General features: G+C 46.0%; 2 protein-coding genes and 1 long non-coding RNA gene across 4 annotated transcripts in view; 2 read left to right on the top strand and 1 right to left on the bottom strand.

Moving 5' to 3' along the window:
- The first annotated feature begins 2,615 nt into the window (after positions 1-2,615).
- On the top strand, positions 2,616-3,186 carry P3R3URF (PIK3R3 upstream open reading frame). The gene is made up of 2 exons (XM_045859971.1): positions 2,616-2,859; positions 3,143-3,186. The coding sequence occupies exons 1-2, from the start codon at positions 2,616-2,618 to the stop codon at positions 3,184-3,186; spliced, it is 288 nt and encodes a 95-aa protein (XP_045715927.1).
- Positions 3,187-5,125: 1,939 nt separating this feature from the next.
- The window catches only part of LOC123832298 (phosphatidylinositol 3-kinase regulatory subunit gamma), a 114,974-nt gene continuing 96,729 nt past the window's right edge, over positions 5,126-23,370 (top strand). The window contains exon 1 of one of the 2 annotated variants that reach the window (XM_045859967.1): positions 5,126-5,231. The gene's annotated coding sequence lies outside the window, so the exon portion shown is untranslated. The remainder of the gene's footprint in view (positions 5,232-23,370) is intronic. The other variant, XM_045859966.1, reaches the window with a different exon arrangement.
- On the bottom strand, positions 5,263-8,290 carry LOC123832301. Its single transcript, XR_006788024.1, has 3 exons — positions 8,097-8,290; positions 7,546-7,598; positions 5,263-5,344 (listed from the first exon to the last, which is right to left on the bottom strand). It is a non-coding gene; the product is annotated as an uncharacterized LOC123832301 (long non-coding RNA).

Below are 23,370 nucleotides of genomic sequence, written 5' to 3'. Positions count from 1 at the left end.
TTATTAATCCTTTGGGGCTACCATCCCACTTCCATTACAGCATTCCTGATGGCAGGTGCTGGGTTAGTTCTGGCTTCCCAGTCACTCAGACCAGGTGCTCAAATCCTGGTTCTGGTGCTTATTAGCTCTGTGACGCTGGGTGGGGCATTTCTTAGACTTGGTTTTAAGCCTCTAGATTCCTAGTCTACATAACAGAATTGTTAAAGGGTTTTTAAAAAGATTTTTCTCCCCACTCTGGGACATAAGTGACTATAGAGTAAAAAGGCCAGAGTGGGGAGAGTCACAGCCAGAGGGGGTATGAAATGGATAAAGTGGATTTTAAAATTTATTTTGTTTTCATAATGGGAGGAGGCAGCTAAAGAGACAGGACAGATGAAACTGACAATACAATATTCATACAGATTATATTATAAATGACAATATAGTATTCATACAGATTAGATATATATGTATATATATTCTTTTCTCCCTTTCATAACAATCCTATGAGATAGATAATATAGGGAAACAGAGGCACAGAAAGGTTAAGTTCTTGCTGTGGTCTCATGGCCTATAAATGGCAGAGCCAGGATTCAGCCCAGGCAGTCTGTGCCAGAGTCTACATCTTTCTTTCTTTTTTAAAAAATTTGTTTATTTTAGAGAGGGGAAGGGAAGGAGAAAGAGAAGGAAAGAAACTTCAATGTGTGGTTGCTTTTCACATACCCCTACTGGGGACCTGGCCCACAACCCAGACATGTGCACAAAACCGGGAATTGAACCCATGACCCTTTAGTTTGCAGGCCAGCACTGAATCCACTGAGCTACACCAGCCAGGGCCTAGAGTCTACCTCTTAAGTACCAAGCAGACTGTCTACATTGATGGAATTTCTAAAAAGACAGGAGGGGTTAGTTTCCAGAAAAGGCAGGGAAAGAGGCCTTGGTCTGGGACTTGAGGAAGAACATGGCCAAGAGCAGGTGGGTTTATAGGTATAGTGTCTAGATGTTCATGGAGGCAAGGTCAGTTTGTAAGACTAAAGATGGCAAACGTGGAAGCTGGGAAGGCGGGAGGTACGGGGCCTTTGAGTGTGGTGTGGAGGGCTCCTCAGTCTCCCAGCTGGCTCCTGCAGAAATGAAGGAAAGACGGAAGGGGGCCTACAGGTGGAATAAGAGGAAAGAGAGAGGACTGAGGTGTAGAGGGAGGAGGGGCAAGTCCAAAGTTCCATAAGAACTCAGTGCAAGGCCTGGCAGAGCCATTGATGTCCCTGTCTCTCATAAGAAAGGGGAGAAACCCAGGGTTGAAATGTTTTACATCCCCTGGGGACCTAGCTGTTTCTTCACCTGCACTGATTGTCCACATGGCTTCTCCTTTCATCTCAGGAAGAATTGGAACCAGGTCACATTCATCTATGTTCCCAGTGTCCAGCACAAATGAAGCTGTTAGTGAACATTTCCTGAATGATTGATTGAATGAATGAATAAATGAATGAATGCACAAGTGAAGAATAACAAGAGTTAAATGCCTGGGCTTTGGACCTTGGCCATGATGGATTTGAACCTCTGCCTGACTCTGATCATGTGACTTCACCTGAACCTCAATTTTTTTTTAACACCAACCCTCATCATTCATGGATTACATATTTGTGAATTTACCTACTCACTAAAATTTATTCGTAACCCCAAACCAATATTCGTGACACTTTTGCAGTTATCCATGGACACGTGCTGAGCTGCAAAAAAATTGAGTCGGCCAGCGCGCATGTTCTCAGCGGAGGTTGAACAAGAGAATACCCTGCCTTCTCACTTCAGCTCTTATAATGGAAACAAGTGTTCTTTTTGTGGCCTGTTGTCATGTTTTTCATATTATGGGGCTTTTTGTTGGTGATTTTGTTGTTTAAAATGGCTTCTAAGTCATGCAAAAGTGCTGTCTAGTGTTGCTAAGCACAGGAAGGTTGTGATGTGATTTGCAGAGGAAATACATGTGTCTAATGAGCTTCATTCAGGTATAAGTCATCGTGCTACTGGCTATGAGTTCAATGTTACTGAATCAACAATCATGTTTAAATTAGGTGTCTTTAAACAGAAAAACACGTAAAACCAGAGGATATACTGATCAATCAATTGACAAAAATGTTATGACCTGGTAGGAATCTAACCCTGTATTTCTCCTAGGAGCACTGACGTGGTATTTGCTGATTCAGTGTTCATAGTGGTGACTTCATTGGAACATAACTACCATCAATAACAAGGGTTGGCTGTATGTGAACTAGGAATAATTATAGAATCTCCTTGTAGGGTTGTTGTGGGATTGAAGGAGATAATGTTTTAAAGTACTTGGTACCGTACTGGGCACATAATAAGTGTTCAATAAAAATTGCTCATATTGTTAGTGTGGATGAGTGAGAAGGTAAAGGAGTGATTTTCCCCCACTAAGAGTTCCATTCTCCGAAGGGGCCGAGATGAGGTTTTCTGGTTGGACTGACCCATGGAGAGAACTGTGAGAGATCTTGACCTGTGGGGAGGGGCTGGGGACCAGGACTTGTAATAAAGAGCCCCACCCACATACAGACTATATGTCATAGAGACCTCAACTGCCCTGGCCAGCAGCGTCCTTGGGCATGGTACAGTTCTCTGTGCCCATGGGGCCTTTTCAGCTTGCCCGTGCCCCTCGGCCCCGGGGTTTGCGTTCCCCCAACCGCAGGCCAGGTGTGGGCTGGCCTCGGCCCAGGTTTCCCAAGATGTTCAAGTGCAGCCACAGAAGGTACCGGCAGAAACTCCAAGGCCCAGCTGCCACCACTGCAGCCACCAATCTTGCTACCATGGCCAGGGATATCAACGACACCCACCCTGTCTCCACCAGTGTGTGGATCCTTCCACTGCAAGGTTAGCCAAGGGCCCTGAGCCAGGACTGGGGTTGGAAAAATAGGGCCACTGAAGTTTTCCCCACCTTAGCCCTGCATAGGCACTCAAGAGGACACACGCTCTGTGAAATGTCACCCCAAAGGCACAGAGAAGACTTGATGGCAGGCATCCTGAAGACTGAGCACCCTAACGGAGGATGAACTGGCTGGAAATGGAGGGCTTGGGGAAGTGGTGAATCTAAGAGCAGTGGAGCTTCCAAAACTGCTGCCTTCCTCACACTCTTCCCTCTCTTTCCTCTCCTCAGTTCTCAGACGCCTCTGTCAACCTGGCAGCTTTCTGATCCTCTAGAAATGCCCAGAAACTAGTCCAGAAGCTTAACTGGCTCCGGATCTGCATCTTCTAGGGGCCATGGGTGATGAATAGCAGCCAAATACAATCATTTCTGCTCCAACTGCCTATTCCACTCTGAGGTGTTTCCAGCTGACTCTGAAGGGTATGAGGGCAGCGACAGGCTTCAGGGATCACAGTTAGAGAGTGGAAGGACAGGACAAGGTCAGCAACACACACCATCTCCCCATCTTGGGCTTCACCTTTTGACACGCCCTATGAGGTAAGGGCCTTCCTGCCTTGCACTCCCATCTGCACAGGGATGAGGGTCTCCGCAGACATTTGGAACATACAGAGAGCCAGGTCCTTGGGAGGGGAGATAGAGGCACAGATCAGAAAAGATAGAATGAAAGAGATTTCACCGCTTGAGTGTAACCTCATGAGTTCTCAAGCGTGGTGTATGCGGCTCTGTGTGCCTGGGATGGTCTGTGTGTAGGTATAGCTGCTGATGTGTGTGAGTGTGTGTGTGTGAGACCAGAACAGTGGGAGTATAAGCGAACAGGTGGCTGGTGTGCCTTTGCAAGTGAATGTGCCCCTGTGGTCAGCTGTGAATGTTAAGGTGTGTTTGTGAGGAGGTGGATGTACCAGAGAGAGGCATCAGCTCTGCTAAGAGGAATAAAGATCAGGAGGGGAGTGGGGGTTAGCCTGAAGGAGGAGGGGGTTGCTTCTGAGGAGGGTGTACCACCTTTAGCCCCCAAGTTTCTTTCTGAGGTCAGTATTTTCCAGGACAGGAAAACAGATGAGGTAGACTTTTGGAGGTGGGGCAAGACTGAGTTTGAGTTCAGAAAGGGGGAGGGTGCTAAGCATTCTGGTCTGGTGATTTTCCACTTGGTTTTCTGCGTGTACACCCACGTGTCATTGGCTGTAACTGGGTTTCTGTGAGGTGTGTCTCCATGGCATTGTGTCTCAGTGACAGGAAACATTGTGAGGGACCCTGTTTCTAATGTGTCACTTTATGCATGGGTTAGTGTGTGTGTCTCGCTCTCCGAAGATCTGGCTCCATTTCCAGGGCTCCCTTCCCTGAGGGTTGACACCTTTGGCCTGGCCCCTGGGGTTCAGGAAGCCTGTGGGGAGAAAATGAATTGTGTCTGTGTCTGTGTACTCCAAGGCTTGCCAGAGAATGGGATGTGGAGAAGGGAAGGGACAGAGAGAATTCATTGACAATGCTGGGTGGGGGCTGAAGTCTCTCAGGGTGTTGGGAGGGGGAGGTGCTGAACCTCAGTTAGAACTAGAAGGTGACTGGGTTAGTGCCAAGGCCCACAGGGGGGCCCACACATGTAAACACATGATATAATCCGTGAACACTTGCAGACATGTAAAAATATAAGTGAACTCACAGATGCACAATGCAACAAATACATGTACATGCAAAGACATGCCTATAAACAGACGTGCACAGACACTGATACACACAGACCTCCCCACGTGACACATGTAACATACACGTGCCTACAAACGAACATACACAGACACAAACATACATACATCAGACACAAGCATACAGCATGTAGACACATGCAATCAAATTCATGCAAACCCAGGCACACAGACATACACACCTACATGCAGACACACTCACCAGACTTCCCTGCCCCTGCGGCCCCAGGACCCAGGAACCTCCCCCTATATAAGTGTATGTGTGTGTGTGTGCATGCCCACACTTGAGTCTGTGAGAATAAGTGTGTATGTGTGTGAGTGAGGGGGTGCTGAGCTGTGGGAACCCGATGACATCATCTCTTCTGGCTATTTTTAACTGCCTCTGCAATGCTGCTCCTCCACTGCCCTTCCCCCTCCAGGCTCCCACCTCTCCTCCCCCTTCAGGCTCCCAGAGGCAGCGGCAGCCAGAGGGCACCCACCACCCCAGTCTAGGTGACCCCGTGGATGACTGGATACAGCTCACTGTCTCCCACCCTGCCAGAGCTCCCCGGAGGCTGAGAAAACTGGGCTCCCAGGCCAGACGAGAAGACTTGGGCTGTGTGGCAGCTTGGAGCAGGGGCCTGGGTTAGGTGAGCTGGCCTGGCTGGTCTCCAGCCCCTGGAGTGCTTCTGCTTCTGCTTTTCAATCTGAAACTCTGTCTCAGTCAGTAGTGCCTGCTGTGTGCCAGGGAGGGTGCCAAGTTCTGGAGATAAAACAGTGAGCAAGTCAGTGGGAGTTCTTCTGGTGGGAGTTGCAGCTCTATGGGAGACACATTAAACGGATCACACAAGGCACTGCACTAAATTGTGGCGAGGGCTCTGAACACAGGTAGCAAGGGGACTTAGTCCGGGATGATGCTCTCTTTCTCTTCAGTCTCCCAGAGAGATCACCTGAAACTAGAGGGGCATACTCCCTTCCCTTGCACCTTTCACCCTGACAGCCACACCCAGAATTCCACAAAGCAGGTCCTCCCCAGGCTGTGCACCGACACTGCACCAACCACCATCCAAGGGGTGGCCCACTGCTGCTCATGCCCCCCTTTCTTTGGAACCTCCTCACAGCCAATCTATACATGAGAAAAGCGAGGACAACTAGAGTAGTCAAATTCATAGAGACATAAAGTAAAACGGGGGTTGCAGGGTGGGGTAAAGTGGTGGGGTGAGCGGGGAAGGTGGGTTACCATGGAAGGGGAACGGAGTTTCGGTCTGGAGATGGGCGGTGGTTGTGGATGCACAGCAATATGACTATACTTAATGTCACTGGATGTACAAATGGTTAAAATTGTGTATTTTATGACATGTGTATTCCATCACAGTAAAAGAACAGTCAGGATTAAAAAAAAAGAAAAGAAAACAGGCCCAGAGAAGGACAGCACTGGACCATACCCGTCGGTGCAGTGGAGCTGCCCAGGGGGTGTGGAGGAGGAAGTGGTTGGTGGCACAGGTGTGGGAGGGGCCGGGGTGGGAGTAGAAGATGAGGGGGAGGAGGACGGTGGCCTGAGGGACCCATGCCTGGAGGAGGGTTTCCTGCTCCAGCCGGTCTAGGCAGCCACGGGAAAATCGGGTTTGGCTGCTTCAGCCAAGCCCTCAGGGCTGGAGTGGGTGGTCCAGACAGCTCTAGGGAGGTGGCTGGGAGGCGGGCCCATCCTCTAGCCCAGAGTCTGACCAAACCATTGGAGGAACGTTATGTAATAAATGGGACGCTTTGGAATGTGGGGGGAACAGCTGTGGACTGGAGGCAGAAGCCCAGAGCTCCAGCCCTTTTTCTGCCCCAAACCTCAGATGTGGTCCTTGGAAAGCCTTGCCCCACTGGACCCTCCCAGGAAGGAGCCCTGGAGGATTCGTTTCCCCACCCCTGATTCCTGCCTTCTGGGTTTTCCTGGGAGTTTGACTCAGGCACAGGAACCTGAATCAAAGGGTAGAAGCTCAACCAGACCGCCCCCAGGGCGCCAGACTGGAGTTCCCTTGTCACCAATCGGTCAATGGCCGGAAGCTCAGCTCCAGCCCCACAATGCAATACCGGTCACCCCACCCTTACCAGTGCCCTCACCCACACCCCCACTTCCGGCCTCTGTTCTTTCCTCTCCTTCAGGGAAAGCTGCATAGCTCCCCAGGGAATCTCCCATATCTCCTCCACTGGCTCCCTGCCCAGTGCTTAATCCTACCTCCCCCTCTGCCCATTTTGGTCAGGCCAGGCTCTCAGTAAACTTTCTCTGGAGCATGGGGCAGGCCAGGAAGGAAAGGCAGCTGGGTGGAAGGGCCGCAAAGGAGCTTGCTTTTCCTGCTACCCTCAGACACTGGAGTTTTAATGAGGGGCTTGACGGGGAGGTGGAGGGACTGAGTGCTGGGGCCTAGGCCTGGACTGCCCTGGGCATATCCCACCCATGGAGCTCCAGGGGAGGTGGGAGTGCTGCCCTTCACCTATCCAGCCATCTCCTTCCTCTCTCCTCAGTGGTTTCAGAGAAGACAGCCCAGAGCAAGACTTGCTTCCTCTGGAAAGCAATCACAAAAACCCAAGCCAAGTGGGTGCTGGTTACTGTCACTAGGTCAGTGGCAATTTCATGAAACACAAAAATCATAAAATTCTTGATGCATAGACTCCATAGTCATGGGATTTTAGAATCAGAATTCTAGCACTGTGAAACCAGAGTTATAGAATCTTAGACATGCAGAATTCTTGCATCACTGAGTCCTAAATCACAAGTTTAGAGTTTCCTTGAACTCGATGTTTTGAGAAGTCAATTAGGGAAACCTCTACCTTTAGGTGATGTCTAAATCAGAGGATGCCCAGCTGGAGATGGGCGAAGGAGTTCATACATGAGCACTAAGGAGGGAGCAGAGAGCCCAAGACACATGAGCTTAGGGTGAGGTAACAAATCTGTAATTAACCAGAAAGAAGACAGACCTCTTCCATGAGGACAGTGCCGGCTCCTGAGGATGAGGGGAGTGAGGTGGCAGCTGGGGATATAGAGAAGAGAACAATATAAACAAAGAAAACATAACCAAAAGAAAAAATCAAGTAGCCTAATACACTGGCCCCAGTGCCTCCAGCTTTCCCATGACTGGGGTTAACACCAGCCCAAGATATTTTCAAAGGTTAGTAAAACTCCTTATTACCTTAAAATGGCAACTCATGTCTAACTTTTGCTGGGAAGAAAAAGTTACAAAACAGAGTTCACATACCACACTTTTCTTGGTGCTTCTGGGAGGAGCAGACACTTTCTAAAGAGGAGGCTGAGACTTGAGCAGTGTGGCATATACCAAACCCACCCTGTGGAGTGGGGTTCAGAGTCCTCAGCAAGGCCCTCGGAGGGAACCTTGTGGAGAACATCTGTCTGGGGTGGTGCCTGAAGTGGAGCATCTTTACAAAAGGGGCCAACTTTGAGATAGCACTTCGTATGGAGAGACTTATCTGATTACCAGATTGGTTGCTCATGAAACAACAAGGATATTTACCTAGCATTTCTGGGAAGCTACTGCAAACTCAGGAACCCAAAAGGAGAAGCTCCAGAGAAAGGCAAATGCCAAGCCCTGCTGGGCATGGGAAGTGGGGCAGTGTCAGTTGGAGATCCTTTTGCTTGGCTGCTTGTCCTTGGATCCAGCTCAGCACCTCGGCCCGACCTCTTTCCACTCCCTCATTTGCCGCTGTCTTTCTGCTCGCCTGCTCTTCTACATGTGCACATCTTCTGTATGACCTTTGGCAAATGCTATCCCTTCCTAAGCCTCAAACCTCCTTCGTTCCCTTTTAAAATCTATAATTGTGTCCTAGGTGCAGCTTTTATTACTTTATAGTCCTCGTATTGTCCATATTAGTTCTAACTTCAGGTATCTCCATTCTTAGCTTCCAGAGAAAGTATCAGACAACTTCAGGGGAAAATACAAAGACTAGGGACTGGAACTAATGCTCCTATTTGACATCCTTTACAAGGTGGGGCAAAAGTAGGTTTATAGCCATTCGAATGGAAAAAAGACATGCAGGTTGTGATTATTGCAATAGCTTTATTAATTGTTTCACATACAATTGTAAACCTACTTTTCCCCACCCTGTATGTGTGAATGCTTATGACAGGTGTTTTCATAAATCTTACATAATGCCCAATAACCACTCTGTATATACAAATCATTGCTCCCATTTTAGAGATGAAGGAACTGAGGATCAGGAAGATCTTGCTTAAGATCATTCATTTTAGCATTCATTCAGCTAGGGAGTAATGGAACTGCAATCTTAAACAGGTCTGTCTTAATCTGAAGGCTGTGGTTTCAGATTAGCATTATTCCAAGGACGGGAGTTTCAGGGAGAAGTGGCCCATGTGCCACCTTAAGAGGAGATGAATTCCGTTTTGGGAAATGTGCAATAAGGGCTGGCAGCTTGTGCTGTTAAAAAAAAAAAACAAAAACAAAACAAAACCCAAAACAAACCAAAAACCCACTGAATGGGGGATTCTTTTATTGGTATTCTCAGCTCACATTGGCCATAGCTGGGCTGGGCTGGGCTGGGAGTGAGGAGGTTGGAGTGGAGCGTGTGGGGTGGTTCTAGGCTGGTCTTCAGTGGTTTGAGAAGCTGCTGCCACTGCTCCTGGAGACAGTGTGTAGAAGCTGGGGAGGGGCTGTGAATGGGGGCTTCCTCACTTTCTAGGATTGACAAAACCCTGTGCCCCTCAGTTGGAGCTGGTGGTCAGGTCTCTGGAGCCTGGGGCAAGGGACTTTTCAGCTGTGATTGCATCCTGGTGTGTTGACACTAGACTCACTGCCTTGAGGTTCCCAGCACCTTTTGGATCCCCAAGCCTCAGCAACCTTGCACAATTGCCTCAGCTCACTGACTCAAAGGAGGTGGAAGGATTTCAGATTTACCCCTGATCCCTGCCCTGCCCAAGGTTGGGTCATTACGGGAGCCGGGAGCCAGGAAGTCATTGGCTCAGAAGGTCAGGTCTAAGGGCAATCTTGGGGGTCATTTTATATAGATTCTTTGCATTAAGGGTGAGGGAGGAATTTGAAGTCCAGAAAGGGAACAGGACTTGCCAAAGGGCATACAGCAGCCACTGCTGCTCCCATCAAGTACCAGGTACTTCTCTTGGCACTGAGGGTAGATTTGAATCTGTCCTCGTTCTGGCTCTTGAGAGTTTGCAACCTAACAGAGAAATTGGCTTGGTAGATACACCAAGAGAAGTGTCAGGGCTAAAAGACAGGTTCAGACTTTGTACACTGGGAGCTTCAAGAGGCCAGTACACAGACCTCTATAGGCTTCACGAAAGATAAACAGGTGTTTTTTAAGCTGTGCTTAAACAAGGGTCAACACTTTAGCTGATGCAAAGGAGTAAAAGACTGCTGGCTGACAAACAGCATGAGCAAGAGGGGGCACTGATGTGGAATCAATGAATTGCCCCGCCAGGCTGGCGTGGATGTCTGATGGGTAATAGTGTAAACCAAAGTCAGAACTGTCTGTGCTCTGTAAGCACATAATAGTCATCAAGTTGCAGGCCACAGGGATACCAGGGCCCAAGCTGGTAGGGGCATCTGAGGAGTCTGTGGTTGGGAGACTCCTAGCAGTAGAGGTGGAGCTGCTTGACTCTTAGCACCCGGTCAGGGCTGTTTCGCTTAATCCACTACACACAAAAGCACACAAAGCCGCTGCCCCACCTCCCTCTACAAGACCCAGGCGGGGCCCAAGGTGGGGCCAGCCAAGGGGAGGAGATTATTCCCTCCTGCAGCTTCCTTCTCACTCTTCCTTTGCCCCTAAACTCGCCACTGGGCGGGGACAGGATGAATTCGCCCTGAGTTTTGGATGCAAATCAGCTCCGGATTTATTCCCGGGCGTTCTTTCCGTAAAGCGCGACGCCCCCGGCGCCAGCGCCTGGCTGGAAGTGCCTTTTCCGGCCCTGGCCCAAGGGCGCCAGGGTCTAGAACGGGGAGTAGGGGGATGCTTTCCCTGCTGGCAGATCCTGTGGCTCTGAGCCTGGGGGCGTTGAGGGGAGGGTGCAGTTGGGAGTCCGGGGACTAGGCAGGGGCTGGGCTGTAATTAACCACCGCCCCAGGTGGGGAGCGGGAAGCCGAGGTCTGAAAGACCCTCCCAAGTGGAAGAGTTGGAGCCACCAAGAGTCAGGCTAGGAGTGTGGGGAGTGTGGGGCACCTTGGGCGAGCAGGACCCTGGTCACGAGGACCAGGCCTCAGATTTTGGTAGAGATCTGAAGGTTTGTGGCTGGAGAGCGTGGGGTGGAGGACAAGGGGAATGCCAACGCCCAGGGAGGGCCTCCTCAAGGCTGAGCTCGGTTGGGTGCCTTGCCTGGTCTCTCTGTGCAGACCTTGTTTGGGCACTTCAAGGAATTCGACTGATCCCTGTCCTCATTGTAGGGATTCTAAAGTAGAGTTACATCCCAGAGGCCTGAGAGCCTGGAGGGGTATAGGACATGGAGGAGTGGGGCTGCTCCATGCACTTCCAAGGGCTCCAGCTTCAGGAAACAACAGCAGGAATGGTGTGACAGTTTATATATAAACGCTGATTAAGTCAGCATGTATGTGTAAGCATGGAGAGATGGTATTTATTGAGTGCTTACTGCATGCCAGACCAAGGATATTCACCAAATTGACAAAAATGAAAGATGTTTGCTTTTTTTTCTTGGTATTTTATAGTCAGGAAAGGACAATACAACTCATACATATTTTTTCTGGATTTTTAGATATTGGCAGGCGGTGAACAGAGAAAGAAGTATCAATTTGTTGTTCCACTTACTTATGCATTATTGGTTGATTCCTGTATGTGTCCTGACAGGAGATTGAACCACAACCTTGGTGTATTGGGACAATGCTCCAACCAACTGGGCTACCTGGCCAGGGCACAACTCTTTTTATTTAAAACAAAAAACAAGCCCTGGCTGCTGTGGCTCAGTGGATTGAGCACTGGCCTGTGAACTGAGAGGTCACCAGTTTGACTTGCCGTCAGGGCACATGCCTGGGTTATGGGCCAGGTCCCCAGTTGGAGGCATGTGAGAGGCAGCCAATGGACGCTTCTCTCCCTCTATCCCTTCCCCTCTATCTAGAAATAAATAAAATCTTTTAAGAAAAATACATAGACCTGGGTTTCAGCACTGCTAAATTTGGCCTTTAATGTCTACAAGGCTCAGGTTTCTTATCTGTAAAACAAGAATAAGAGAACCTAGGCACAGGGTTTGCTGTGAGGATTAAATGGGTTAAGACATCAAAGGTACTTGGAACAGTGCTCAGTAAGTGGCAGCAATGAGAAGAGCACTTAGACTAGTTTGGTGTGTGTCAGAAATGGGGAACAAAAAGTCTCTGGAAGAGCAGAAATCTGAGCTAAGTCTTAAAATAGGGGTAGGAGGTAGTCCGTGGGGAAAGAGGAAGAGAAGGATGTTACTGAGAGAAGGGAACAACATAATAAAAAAACAGGTGAGAAACAGGACAGTGAATTGGGGGGAAACTACAAGGTGTGAGGCAGAGAGTAGAGACAGGTAAGGTTAGAAAGGGAAGCTGGGGCCAGACTGGGGCAAGATGAGGGTGCTTAAGTGACAGGCTGGTTTTCCTACTGAGAGCTGTTGAGGGGTTTTCAGCAGATGCAGCAGAAGATAGGCTCCCTGCGGGGTGTGTGGAGGCAAGGAGACCGGCAACAGGGAGGATAAGTGGCGTGAACTGCATCAGCAGCAGCAGCCTTGGGTTGGAAAGAAATGGGTGGATTAGACAGATAGAAATGACAGGACTTGGTGATGGATTGAATGGGACACATAAGTGAGAAGGAGATATAAGGACTGTATTGTGATTTTCAACTTGGGTCCCTGGGTGGTGCTACCCTCTGGGTGAGACAAGGAGTGGGAAAAGTAACACATTTGAGGGGAGGCTGAGTTCAGTTTTGGACATGCCTCTGACCACACTTCTGGACAGACCCTCAATAATTGGGGTCTTGTCATCCCACCTGGCAATTACTCTGTCCAGAAGATGGGAGGGGTATCATTAGGCACTGCTGGCTGTCTGTTCCCTGGCTGCGGTTGGCTGGAGATCTGGGTGGGGAGGTGGAGGTGGAGGCTGCCACCCCTGGGCTGGACCTAGTGACTGTTCTTTTGTGGCTCTGGGCTGCCAGATGGTTCTTTGGGCCCAATCGTATCATAGGAGCTTGAGGATTGGGTTGTCAGATTGTTTCCAAAGAAAGTCCTAGGACTGGGGCTATGCTCTGTGCTGCTGAAGTTACTGTCTCCATTTTACAGCTGAGGAAACTGAGGCTCAGGAATTGAGAGGCAGAACCAGGATGTGAACAAAAGTCTATGTGATGAATTCTCACAGTACCAGCTGCCTCATCATCAAGGGTAACATTTGCTCTAAGAGGGACAGGGAAAGCACCAGGGCCATGGCTCCTTAGGGGAGAAATGCAACCTGGGGGTGGATTCAGGGAAGGAGGCAGGGAAAGCTTCCTGGAGGTGGTGCCATTTGTGTTGTCATAGAAGCATAATCTTGTTTTCTGTCTCATTAGCCAGCAATCATTGGCAATTGGCCATTGCCTGCAGTGAGGGTGACCTTGTCATCTGAGGGGTCTCTAGGCAGAATGTGTCCACAGAACCCAAAGGTGGCAGGCTGGAATTCTTGCAGGCATTTTAGGCCTGAACCGAGGGTACTTCTACTTCAATCTCTGGCATCTGTCAGCTTGAGCATCCCTTTGGCATTGGCTCTTCTTCACTGGCAGCTGGAAGCCCAGTGCCTATTCATTTTCATATCAGGGTTCAGCACAAGTTTATGCTGTGTTTCCAGGTTTTGTTTTACTTAGGAAAAAAAAAGAGGCATCATGTGATAAAGAGATGGATTCTTTCTAAGGGAGAACTGGCAATTACAAGAAACACTCTTTCTATGGATGATTGGGGAAAAATTATGAGTCAGAAAAAATGTTGCTAACCTTTATCTGTTACCAACCAAGTGTTTTTCCCCAGGTATTCAAATGGCTGAAGCAGGCTGACATGGTGAGGCAGACTGACAACATGGTGAGGCAGGCTGACATGGTGAGGCAGGCTGACATGGTGAGGCAGGCTGACATGGTAAGGCAGATTGACATGGTGAGGCAGGCTGACATGGTGAGGCAGGCTGACAACATGGTGAGGCAGGCTGACATGGTGAGGCAGGCTGACATGGTGAGGCAGGCTGACATGGTGAGGCAGGCTGACAACATGGTGAGGCAGGCTGACAACATGGTGAGGCAGGCTGACAACATGGTGAAGCAGGCTGACATGGTGAGGCAGGCTGACAACATAGTGAGGCAGGCTGACATAGTGAGGCAGACTGACATGGTGAGTCAGGCTGATGACATGGTGAGGCAGACTGACATGGTGAGGCAGGCTGACAACATGGGGAGGCAAGCTGACATGGTGAGGCAGGCTGACAACATAGTGAGGCAGGCTGACAACATAGTGAGGCAGGCTGACGACATGGTGAGGCAGGCTGACGACATGGTGAGGCAGGCTGACATGGTGAGGCAGGCTGACAACATAGTGAGGCAGGCTGACATAGTGAGGCAGACTGACATGGTGAGGCAGGCTGACGACATGGTGAGGCAGACTGACATGGTGAGGCAGGCTGACAACATAGTGAGGCAGGCTGACAACATAGTGAGGCAGGCTGACGACATGGTGAGGCAGGCTGACATGGTGAGGCAGGCTGACAACATGGTGAGGCAGGCTGACATGGTGAGGCAGACTGACATGGTGAGGCAGACTGACATGGTGAGGCAATGGCCAAATTCTTGGGAGCTCAGAAGGGGTAACTTTCCAAAAAAATGTTTAATATTCATTCATTGTAAAAAATACAAGCAAGAAAAATATATAAAATATATATTTTGTGTACATAGCATCCATTTAGAAATAAACACTTAATTTTATATATTTTCTTTTTTTAATTTCTGGACATATATGGTTCCCTTTTACATGGTTAATATACTGCACAGACAATTTTGTATCTTGCTTTCTAATTCAACAAAACTAAGAACTACCCATATCATTTAAAACATTAAATTTTTTAATGGCTGCATAATTTTCTACTACATTGAATTACCATATTATATTTTCCTAAGCATTTACCTTTAGACATATAAATTCATTCATTCATCATTTTTCTTTGCTATTATAAAGATGCTGTGATGAAAATCTTTGTGCATATGTATTTATGTATTTTGTATTATTTTACAAATTTTTCTGGAAGTGGAATTACTGAGTCAGAGAATATCTATATCTATATCTATATCTATATAAATCCTCACCTGAGGATATATTTATTGATTTTAGAGAGAGAGGAAAGGAGAAAGAGAAAGAAACATTGATGTGAAACATCAAGAGAAACATTGACTGGTTGTCTCCGTACGTGCCCCGACTGGGAATCGAACCCACAACCTAGGTATGTGCCTGGACTGGGGATCAAACCTGCAACCTTTTTTTGGTGTGTAGGATGATGCTCCAACCAACTGACTACCTGGCCAGGGCGAGGATCAAAGTATTTTTAAGAATCAGTATGTACTGCCAAAATGCTTTCCCGAACACTCGTGGCAGTTATACTCCATCACCCTGATAGTGATGTACCAGTCCTATGGTATAGCATTAAGTGTTAACATTTAAATAAATTATTGCTAATTTGGTCAGCATACAATGGAATCTCTCTCTCTCTCTCTCTCTCTCTCTCTCTCTCTCTCTTTTCCTGTGCTGAGTACTTTCTCGGAGGCTGGAGTCTACTCCGGCCCGGAGTGGCATGGGTCTACTAGGTCAAATGATTTGGTCCAATCTGAGCAAGTTCCTCTACTGATCAGACTATCTCCTTCACTAAGTTGATGGGGCTCGGCCATTGTTGTGGACATCTATTGTTTTTACCTGCTTGGAATTCTCTCTTCCTTTCAGTTACAGTCTCCCAATTTTTCGTTGGGGAATATCCCTCCTCCATTTTGGTCCGTATGGTACAAGTGGGCCTGACCAGCCCTCAAATTCCAGAGATGGGCATTGAGACACTGGCCTGGCCAGTTATCACAGTGGTTTAGTGATGGACATTTCACCCAAGTTGGGCAATAAAAGACTTCTTCTGGAATAACTGGGAGAGAGGCTCTCTCTTCTGTTTGGGGGTTGGGAGCAGGGAGAGTAAAGCTGAAGAATGTGGACTTGGAGTTGTTTGGTGGCTGTTTTTGTAACCTGAGAAAAGCTCACCTAAGACAGAAGTCAACACTAGTTCAGTAATGCCAAGAGATGGAGAAGGTATATACCTGGAGACTTTGTTTGAGCTCCTGGGTTCAGCTGCCTGGCTCTTCATTTACATAAGGCAACAAATTCTCCTCTTAAAAAAAAAAGCCAGTTTGAACTATGTTTCTGCTATATGTGATTGGAAAAGCCCCATGGTTTTGCATGGTGCTCAGAAAAGGCAAATGTACCTAAACTGTTACAGAATCATTGGTTCTGAAGGTTGAAGTATCTTCACTATCTTCTTCATTCATGTTTAAACACAAATCTCCATGTGTTTTAGTCAGATATCAGTCCAGCCTCTGCTTGCATATTTCCAAGGATGAGGCACTCACTACCTTTAGAGGTAATCTGGCCCATCCAAACTAACCTCCCCTCTGCCTTGCATTCCTGAAAAATAGACAAAGGATGGGAAAAATCTAATCCAGTGACCCCAGTACTTTGGCCAAATCCTTGGCTGTATAAAAGGGAGAGGCTAAAGAAGCTAACTTGAGGGGCAGGACTGAGCTAAATGATTTGGAGAAATAATGGTGTTTTGCTTGTTTGTTTTTGCCTTTGAGAATTTGGGAGCCAGGAAGAGAGAGAGGGCTGTGGAGAAAGAAGCAGCAGCAGAAGGAAAGTAAAATAATAGGGCGTAGTAACAGAAAGGCTTTAAGAACAAGACTGTCTAATACTAAATTTGGGAGGTATCCTGTGGTTATGCTAAGTCCCTTCTGTCCCGTGAATCTTCAGTCAAGTTTGGTAACGAAGCCTTCTGGTAAGTGATTATTTTTGTCATGTATGTGGTAGTTACAGAAAAGGTTGAAGACTGGGTGCAGGACAGTGACAACACATGAGCAGGGAGGTCATCTGTAAGCTAAATTCAGATAGTGGAAACATGGATTCAGAGACAGAGGTGACTAAGACCATGTTATTGTCTTGAGCATTTTCAATAATCTTTGGGAATTTTGTGGAAGAATATGAAGTATGGGTTTGACAAGGCTTATCTGGTTCTTAAGAGGCAGTGAGAACACTAGCTAATAACTGGATGGTACTTATATGCAGATGAAATCAGCCTCCCTTAAGCTTTCACATTGTCAAAGGGATCTACTTGTGGGGGCCATGTTGACCAAACCCATTCAGTTTGTTTCACACGGCAATAACGTTGTCATCTGGCTTTGGAGTCAGACTCTGGGTTTGAGCCTGGGATTTGCCCCTGACCAGCTGTATGACCATGGGACTCATAATCAATCTAGTGGGAGGAGATTGAAAATATACAAAGAACACATGTAGTATGACAAGTAAGTGTTATGGAGACAAAGCAGGTTAGAGGGAGCTGGAGCACCACAGGTGTTATTTGCCACTTTATCTAAGGTGGAGAAAGGAGACCTCTTTGGTAAGGTGATGTTTGAACAGAGACCCACAAGAAGGGAGGAAGCAAGTCCTGTTTATATGTAGGGGAAGAATGTTTCAAGCAGAGCATAGAGCAACTATAAAGGCTCTGAGGTGGGAGTATGTGGGAATGTATTCAAAGACCAACAAGGAGGACAGTGGCTGTAACGATGCGTTTGCCCTCTCCAAGCCTCGGTTTGTCATCTGAAAAATGTTGATAACTGCGCCTGTATTCCAGAGTGGGTGTGATGAGTAAATGTGATAATGTTTAGTGCAGGCCTCGCGAGCTATTGTTAGGATGACAGCTACATCTTCGACCTTGTTGACAATTCTTTTTGGGTAATGATTTGTGGTTCTCCCTCCATCTCAGTGCTCTTCCTTTGATGTATGCTCTTGTTAGCCTATAATCTGCAGTTTGTTCACCAGTCATTAATGATTACCAGCACCTACTGTCTGCTACACACTAGGTACAGCTCTATCTTAAGATGCCTACTGTCCCACAGGGGAGAGTACAAATAGCCACCATATAAACCAAAACATAATCAGGAGAATAACTAGTGAAGTGTTTTGGGAATTCAGAGGTGAGTCATGAAAGGCTTTCAGGAGAACGTGACATTTGGACTGACCTTTGAGGAAAGGCTTTTCATGTTTGGAGATGAGATGGAGAGGGCATTCCAGGAGCAAGGAAAAGGTGTGAGCATGGGCGCAGAGGCCATCATGCCCAAGTCCCAGGTGAGGAGGGGGAAACTGCCTGGTATGGTACAAGTACCGTATTTTTCAGATTATAAGATGCACTCACCCCCAAATTTGGGAGAAAAAAAAGGGGTGTGTCTTATAGTCTGACTGTAGTGTACCTGGCTTGCTGGGGTTGGGGGGAGGTGGCAGTGGAGCTGGGTCACAGGTTTTAAATATTTTACCACATTTTTGCTTCACATTTTCCCCCCCTATTTTCTGCCTCTAAAACCCAGGTGCATCTTATGGTCCAGTGTATCTTATAGTCCTAAAAATATGGTATAGTGTGTTAGAAGGTAAGAAGTGGGGACAAGATTTTGAAGGACAAGATTGTTAAGTTATGGAGTTTGAGCATATGCTGTAAATAATAGACAACCATCAAACATTTTTAGGTAGGGAGTGATATGGTCACAATGGTGTTTTTAAATGATCTGTCTGGCTGCAGAGGAGGAGAGCTTAGAGTCAGCAGGAACGAGGGTTGGGGAGGACCCAGTGAGGAGGCTCCAACAGCTGTCCTGGTGAGTGCTGATGAGGTCTTAGGAATGCAGATGGATAGAAAAGATAATGGAGATGCAGGAAGAACCAGGATGCTCTAACTGTTCACTAAGAATCATCAGGGAACACATAGGAATTGCCCAAATATGGTTGCAATGAATTGTGCTGTTAACTCTTCTAAAACTGGGCTATTGAGGTCAGCTATTTTCAGTTCCACTCCACAGAAATACCTTTCAGAAAGGGGAGAGGGGCAGGAGGTATGTGTCTGCCCTGGGCACTTTCCTGTTTTGGCATTTGATAACTGCAGGGAACTTTAGTATCGTGGGGCACTCTAACTATTACTGTCTTTCAGGGATCAGCTTTCTGAACAGGGATTTCTTGTGGCTCCCCAAGCAGCTTGAATTGAAAGGTGGAGAATTGAGTTTTGGCCCTAGGAATGTCAGGTTTAAAGCTCTATAAACTTGGAGCAAATAATGCTAGGATTTTTACATCATCTTTTCAAAAGGCCCTTTTTACTTTCTAAATGGCCTATTTAGCTGAAGAAAGAAATCAAAGATCATCTAAAATTTGATAATTTGGGGGAGCCCTAGATCTGTCATGCTTCCAATTCCTTTAAAAAAGGAAAGTCAATCCAGATCCTGGCCTTCTTGGTTTATGATACTAGTTGACTGAATCCATAGTATCAATGACAGGAAGCTGGGGGTGGTGGATGCATCTGGTCTTAAACAAGGGTGACCACTAAGTCACCTCCTGTGGAGCTTTCCTATGGACAGACAGCAAGGAGGTGGACTGACTTTAGGGTAGAGCGACTTGGAAGGAGGAAGCTCAGCAGATGATTATCATAATAGCCCAGCTGAGCACTTTTCAACTTTATGCATTTTTGCCCACATTAGCTAATTAACTGACAATTTGTCCAAGTGGAGCTGAGGGGTGGTAAGAGACAGGGAGCTCATGCCAGACCACGTTTCCAGGGTCTGTAGGGGACATAATTACAGTCTGAGGGCCAGAGTGTTTGGATAGGGGCTAATGGACAGGAGCTAATTGATAGGCTCTTGTACTCCTGTGTATGATGGTCAGCTGTTTTGTCCAAGACAATGTGATAAATGCCTCATTCAGTCCAGGGGGCAGTCCTGGTCAGAGAGACTCAGTCAGGCCCGGTTACTGATCTGATGACAAATGCACAGGGTATTAGCTGCTTTACCACAGATGTCTTCTCCGGAGGACTGCCTCTGTGTCCAGGAGACTGAATGAGATTCTTCATGGTCAGAGATGTCACAGATGATTTTTTTTTAAACAGGAGAAATTTAAATCAGAACCTAGCCAGTGATGAATTCCTACTATTTACTATGTATTTACTTTCTATAAGAAAAAACAGAGCCCTCACTGGGTAGCTCAGCTGGTTAGAACATCCCCCCAATTTGCCCAGGTTGTGGATTTGATCCCTGGTCGGTCAGGGCACATACAAGAATCAACTAATAAATACGTAAATAAGTTGAACACCATACTGATGTTTCTCTTTTTCTCCCTTCCTCTCTCTCTCTGAAATCAATAAATAAAAATTAAAAAATTAAAACATCTACTTGTTAATTATTATTTGTAAATAAAAAACAGAAAACATGCACATTTTCAGAAAGTGTGTTAGCACAGCTCATATGAACTTGGTGTAGGCATCTATAATTTCACATCTTAAAATTCACTTAAAAATTTTACATAAGTATATTTATTATTTTTTGTGTATATTTCTATGGGTTTAGACCAAGGGTTAGCAAACTAAACTGTAAAGAGCTAGATAGTAACTAGGTTAGGCTTTGTGAATATACAGTCTACCACATGTACTCAACTTTGCCTTTGGAATACTAGTACATCCACAGATAATAAACATAAATGAATATGCATGACTTGTGGACATTGAAATTCAAATTTATATAATTTTCATGAAATAGTCTTTTGATGTTTTCAGTCATTTAATTTTTTTAATTTATTGATTTTAGAGAAAGAGAGGAAGAGAGGAGGGGGAGAGAGAGAGAAAGAAACATTTATTTGTTTCACTTATTTATGTATTCATTGGTTGCTCCTTATATGTGCCCTGACAGGAGATCAAACCCACAACCTGGTGTATCAGGATGATGCTCTAACCAACTTAGTTACCTGGCCAGGGTGTCCCTAGTCATTTAAAAATGTAAAAAAAATCCTTAACTTGTGGGCTGTAGAAAGAGGTGGTAGGCTGAATTTGACCCTTGAGGGGTCTCCGCCCTTCCTACCAGTCTGGATGAATATTTCTTCTTTAACACTTTGGTTGTTGGACTTCCATACAGTTTAATGTTCTGGCAGTTCTGGCAGTTCTGGTTGTTTTTTGTTTTTAAATTGGTTGTTGTCCTTTTTTTGGTTGTGCAAGGAAGCAAACTGTATCTACCTATGCCTCCGTCTTGGCTGAAAATCCTGTTTTCTTATTACTATATTCTTTATATATTCTGGGTACAAGTCTTTTGTTGGATATGTGATTTGCAGTTGTTTTTTTGCAGCCCATAGCTTTCCTTTTATTCTTTTAACAGTATCTTTCTCAGCAGAAGTTCTTAATTTCGAGGAAGTCCAGTTTATCATTTTTTTCCTTTGTGGTTTGTGCTTATATGTCGTATCTGAGAAGTCTTTGCCTAGCCAAAGGTCACAGAGGTTTTCTCTTGTTTTCTTCTTGAAGTTTTATAGTTTTAGATTTCACATTTAGGTCTATAATCTATTTTGAATTAATTTTTACATAAGATGGATGTCTTGATTTTTTGGGAGGAGGCATATGGACATCTACTTGTTTCAGCACCATTTACTGAAAAGAAGATCCTTTCTCCATTGAATTGCATTCACACTTTTGTCAAACATCAGTTGAGCATACATGTGTGGGACTATCTCTGGGTTCTCCATTTTGTTCCATTGATCTGTATGTCTACCTTTTGCTAACACTGCACTGTTTAATTTCTCATGTTAAACAAAATTCTGAAAGGAGGGCAATGGGCACATGATGCAGTGTGCAGATGATGTTTTGTTGAGTTGTACATTTGAAACCTGTATGGTTTTATGAACCAGTGTCTCCCCAGTAAATTTAATTTAAAAATTCTTAAAGTCGAATCCTTTTGGGACACTTATGTGTCTAATCAGTGTTCTAGTACGCTTAACACATTTAAGATTGTGACATTTTTAAAGCCCAAAACTTATATTTTGGTAAAAATCTTGAGTCAAAGTTGGAGGGTGGCAGGGTTGATGATTCAGGCAGTATAAGGGTGCCAAAAGAACTCTGAAATGGTTTTGGCTTGGGGCAAACCCTATAGCTTCTCTAAGTCACAGTTAAAAAGAACAAAGGAATTAAACTGAGTGCATTCAATAAACATTTGTGGAACAGCATTTTAGGTATTGGTTATATAGAAATATAAACCATGTATCTGGCTTTATAGAATTTACTTTCTAGTTAGAGATACAGTAAATAAACAAAAAGGTAAGTAAAATTATTTCAGATTGTGGTAAGTGCTAGTAATAAACTAAAACAGGATACTGCAATGAAGGTTGTTGAGTGGAGGGGGGCTACTTTGGGTAGCATTGTTTGGGAAGGCCACTCTGAGGAAGCAACATTTGAGCTGAGACCTGAATGAAGAGAAGGAGCTAGTTATAGTAGATCTGGGATAAAAGAACATTGTAGATAGCGGGATAGCAGGCATAAAGGCCTTGAGGCCTATCTGATCCTGACAGATGGAGGGCCAAAGCTGATTTGAATGAAAGTTGGTGTATGTGGTGGGGAGGGGTAAGAAGATGAACTGAGAGACAGGGGACCTTTACAATCAAGCTTCCACTGTGCTTCCTCCTCATCTGCCCCTCTGTTCTTCTCACACTCTACTTTCTAGGGATTCTGAACTTCTCCGTTCTCTAAACAAGCTATTCTTTTTTTGCATTTTGCATATCTGTTCCTTCAAGCCAGAATGTGTGGCTGTAACTATTCTCCCCTTCTTTTGAGTAGGAGAATTTTCCTAAGTTTTAGCAAGGCATGTGGGTAGAGCCACTTACCCCACCCCTGCCCTGGACTATCTGCCTACCTCTGGACTGTTGCATGACAGAATAAACTTCTCTCTTGTTTGATACACTGTTGGGTTATAGCGGCTTAGCCTCTTAGCGGTTTCTCACTTTTTCTCATCTGCCTGGTGAACTGTTACCTAAACCTGCAAGACCAAGCATTAATTACTGCTTTTTCCATCCTCTCTAGGGAAAGTTCATTGGTTCTTCCTTCAAGGCTACACAGTACTTTGCATGTACAGCTATTATTATAGTATTCCACTCAGTCAATGAGCATTGACTAGGAGCCTAATATAAGTCATGTATTGTGGTAAATAAGAGTTTGTGGTTGAGAGAGAAAAACAGACACATAATAAAGTAATTGTGAAGTACTGGTGGTGCACTTTGTGAGAAGTGAGTTGGAGGGGAGCACAGATATCCCTCATTCTTCCTTCCTCCTCAATTCTCACATTCAATTCTAACAAGCCATCAAGGAATAAATAAGGCTGTAAAACCCAGATCTTGGGAAACTAACACAATGGGAAAGGGAGAAGGGAAAGGCAGGTAGCACTGGGACAATTGTGAATCACACCAGCCTCAAAGGGGAAGATTTCAGCCCCACCAGCAGAAGTGGGAACAGCCAGCACAGAATGCATTGTCTCTCCTGGAGGCAGGAATGGGTTGCTGCCTGTGGTCACTACTGGAGATGCAGTAAGCTCCTGGGAGGCATCTGCCACAGAAGATGAAAAAGTACCATGGCAAGATGACAAACCTTTGAAGAGCTTATTCCTGAGGATTCAAGAGGCCTTAGAGAGACTCTCAGACATAGGTGAAAGACATTGAGATAGTGTTCATTCCTATAAGTAAGGAAATGGGTGTTTGTGATAGAATAACTTAGGTAT

The sequence above is a fragment of the Phyllostomus hastatus genome, unplaced genomic scaffold, assembly GCF_019186645.2.
Source record: "Phyllostomus hastatus isolate PE091 unplaced genomic scaffold, TTU_PhHast_1.1 phas_scaffold_182, whole genome shotgun sequence".
In the NCBI taxonomy this organism is placed as follows: Eukaryota; Metazoa; Chordata; class Mammalia; order Chiroptera; family Phyllostomidae; genus Phyllostomus; species Phyllostomus hastatus.
Note: the sequence above shows the minus strand (reverse complement) of the source record. Positions and strands in the feature narration are given on the sequence as shown.

Excerpts from the sequence above, each read along its gene's own strand:
- P3R3URF (XM_045859971.1), top strand. The coding sequence starts at position 2,616 with ATGGGGCCTTTTCAGCTTGCCCGTGCCCCTCGGCCCCGGGGTTTGCGT. Across the intron at positions 2,860-3,142 it reads GTGGATCCTTCCACTGCAAG|TTCTCAGACGCCTCTGTCAA; the intron begins GTTAGCCAAGGG and ends TCCTCTCCTCAG.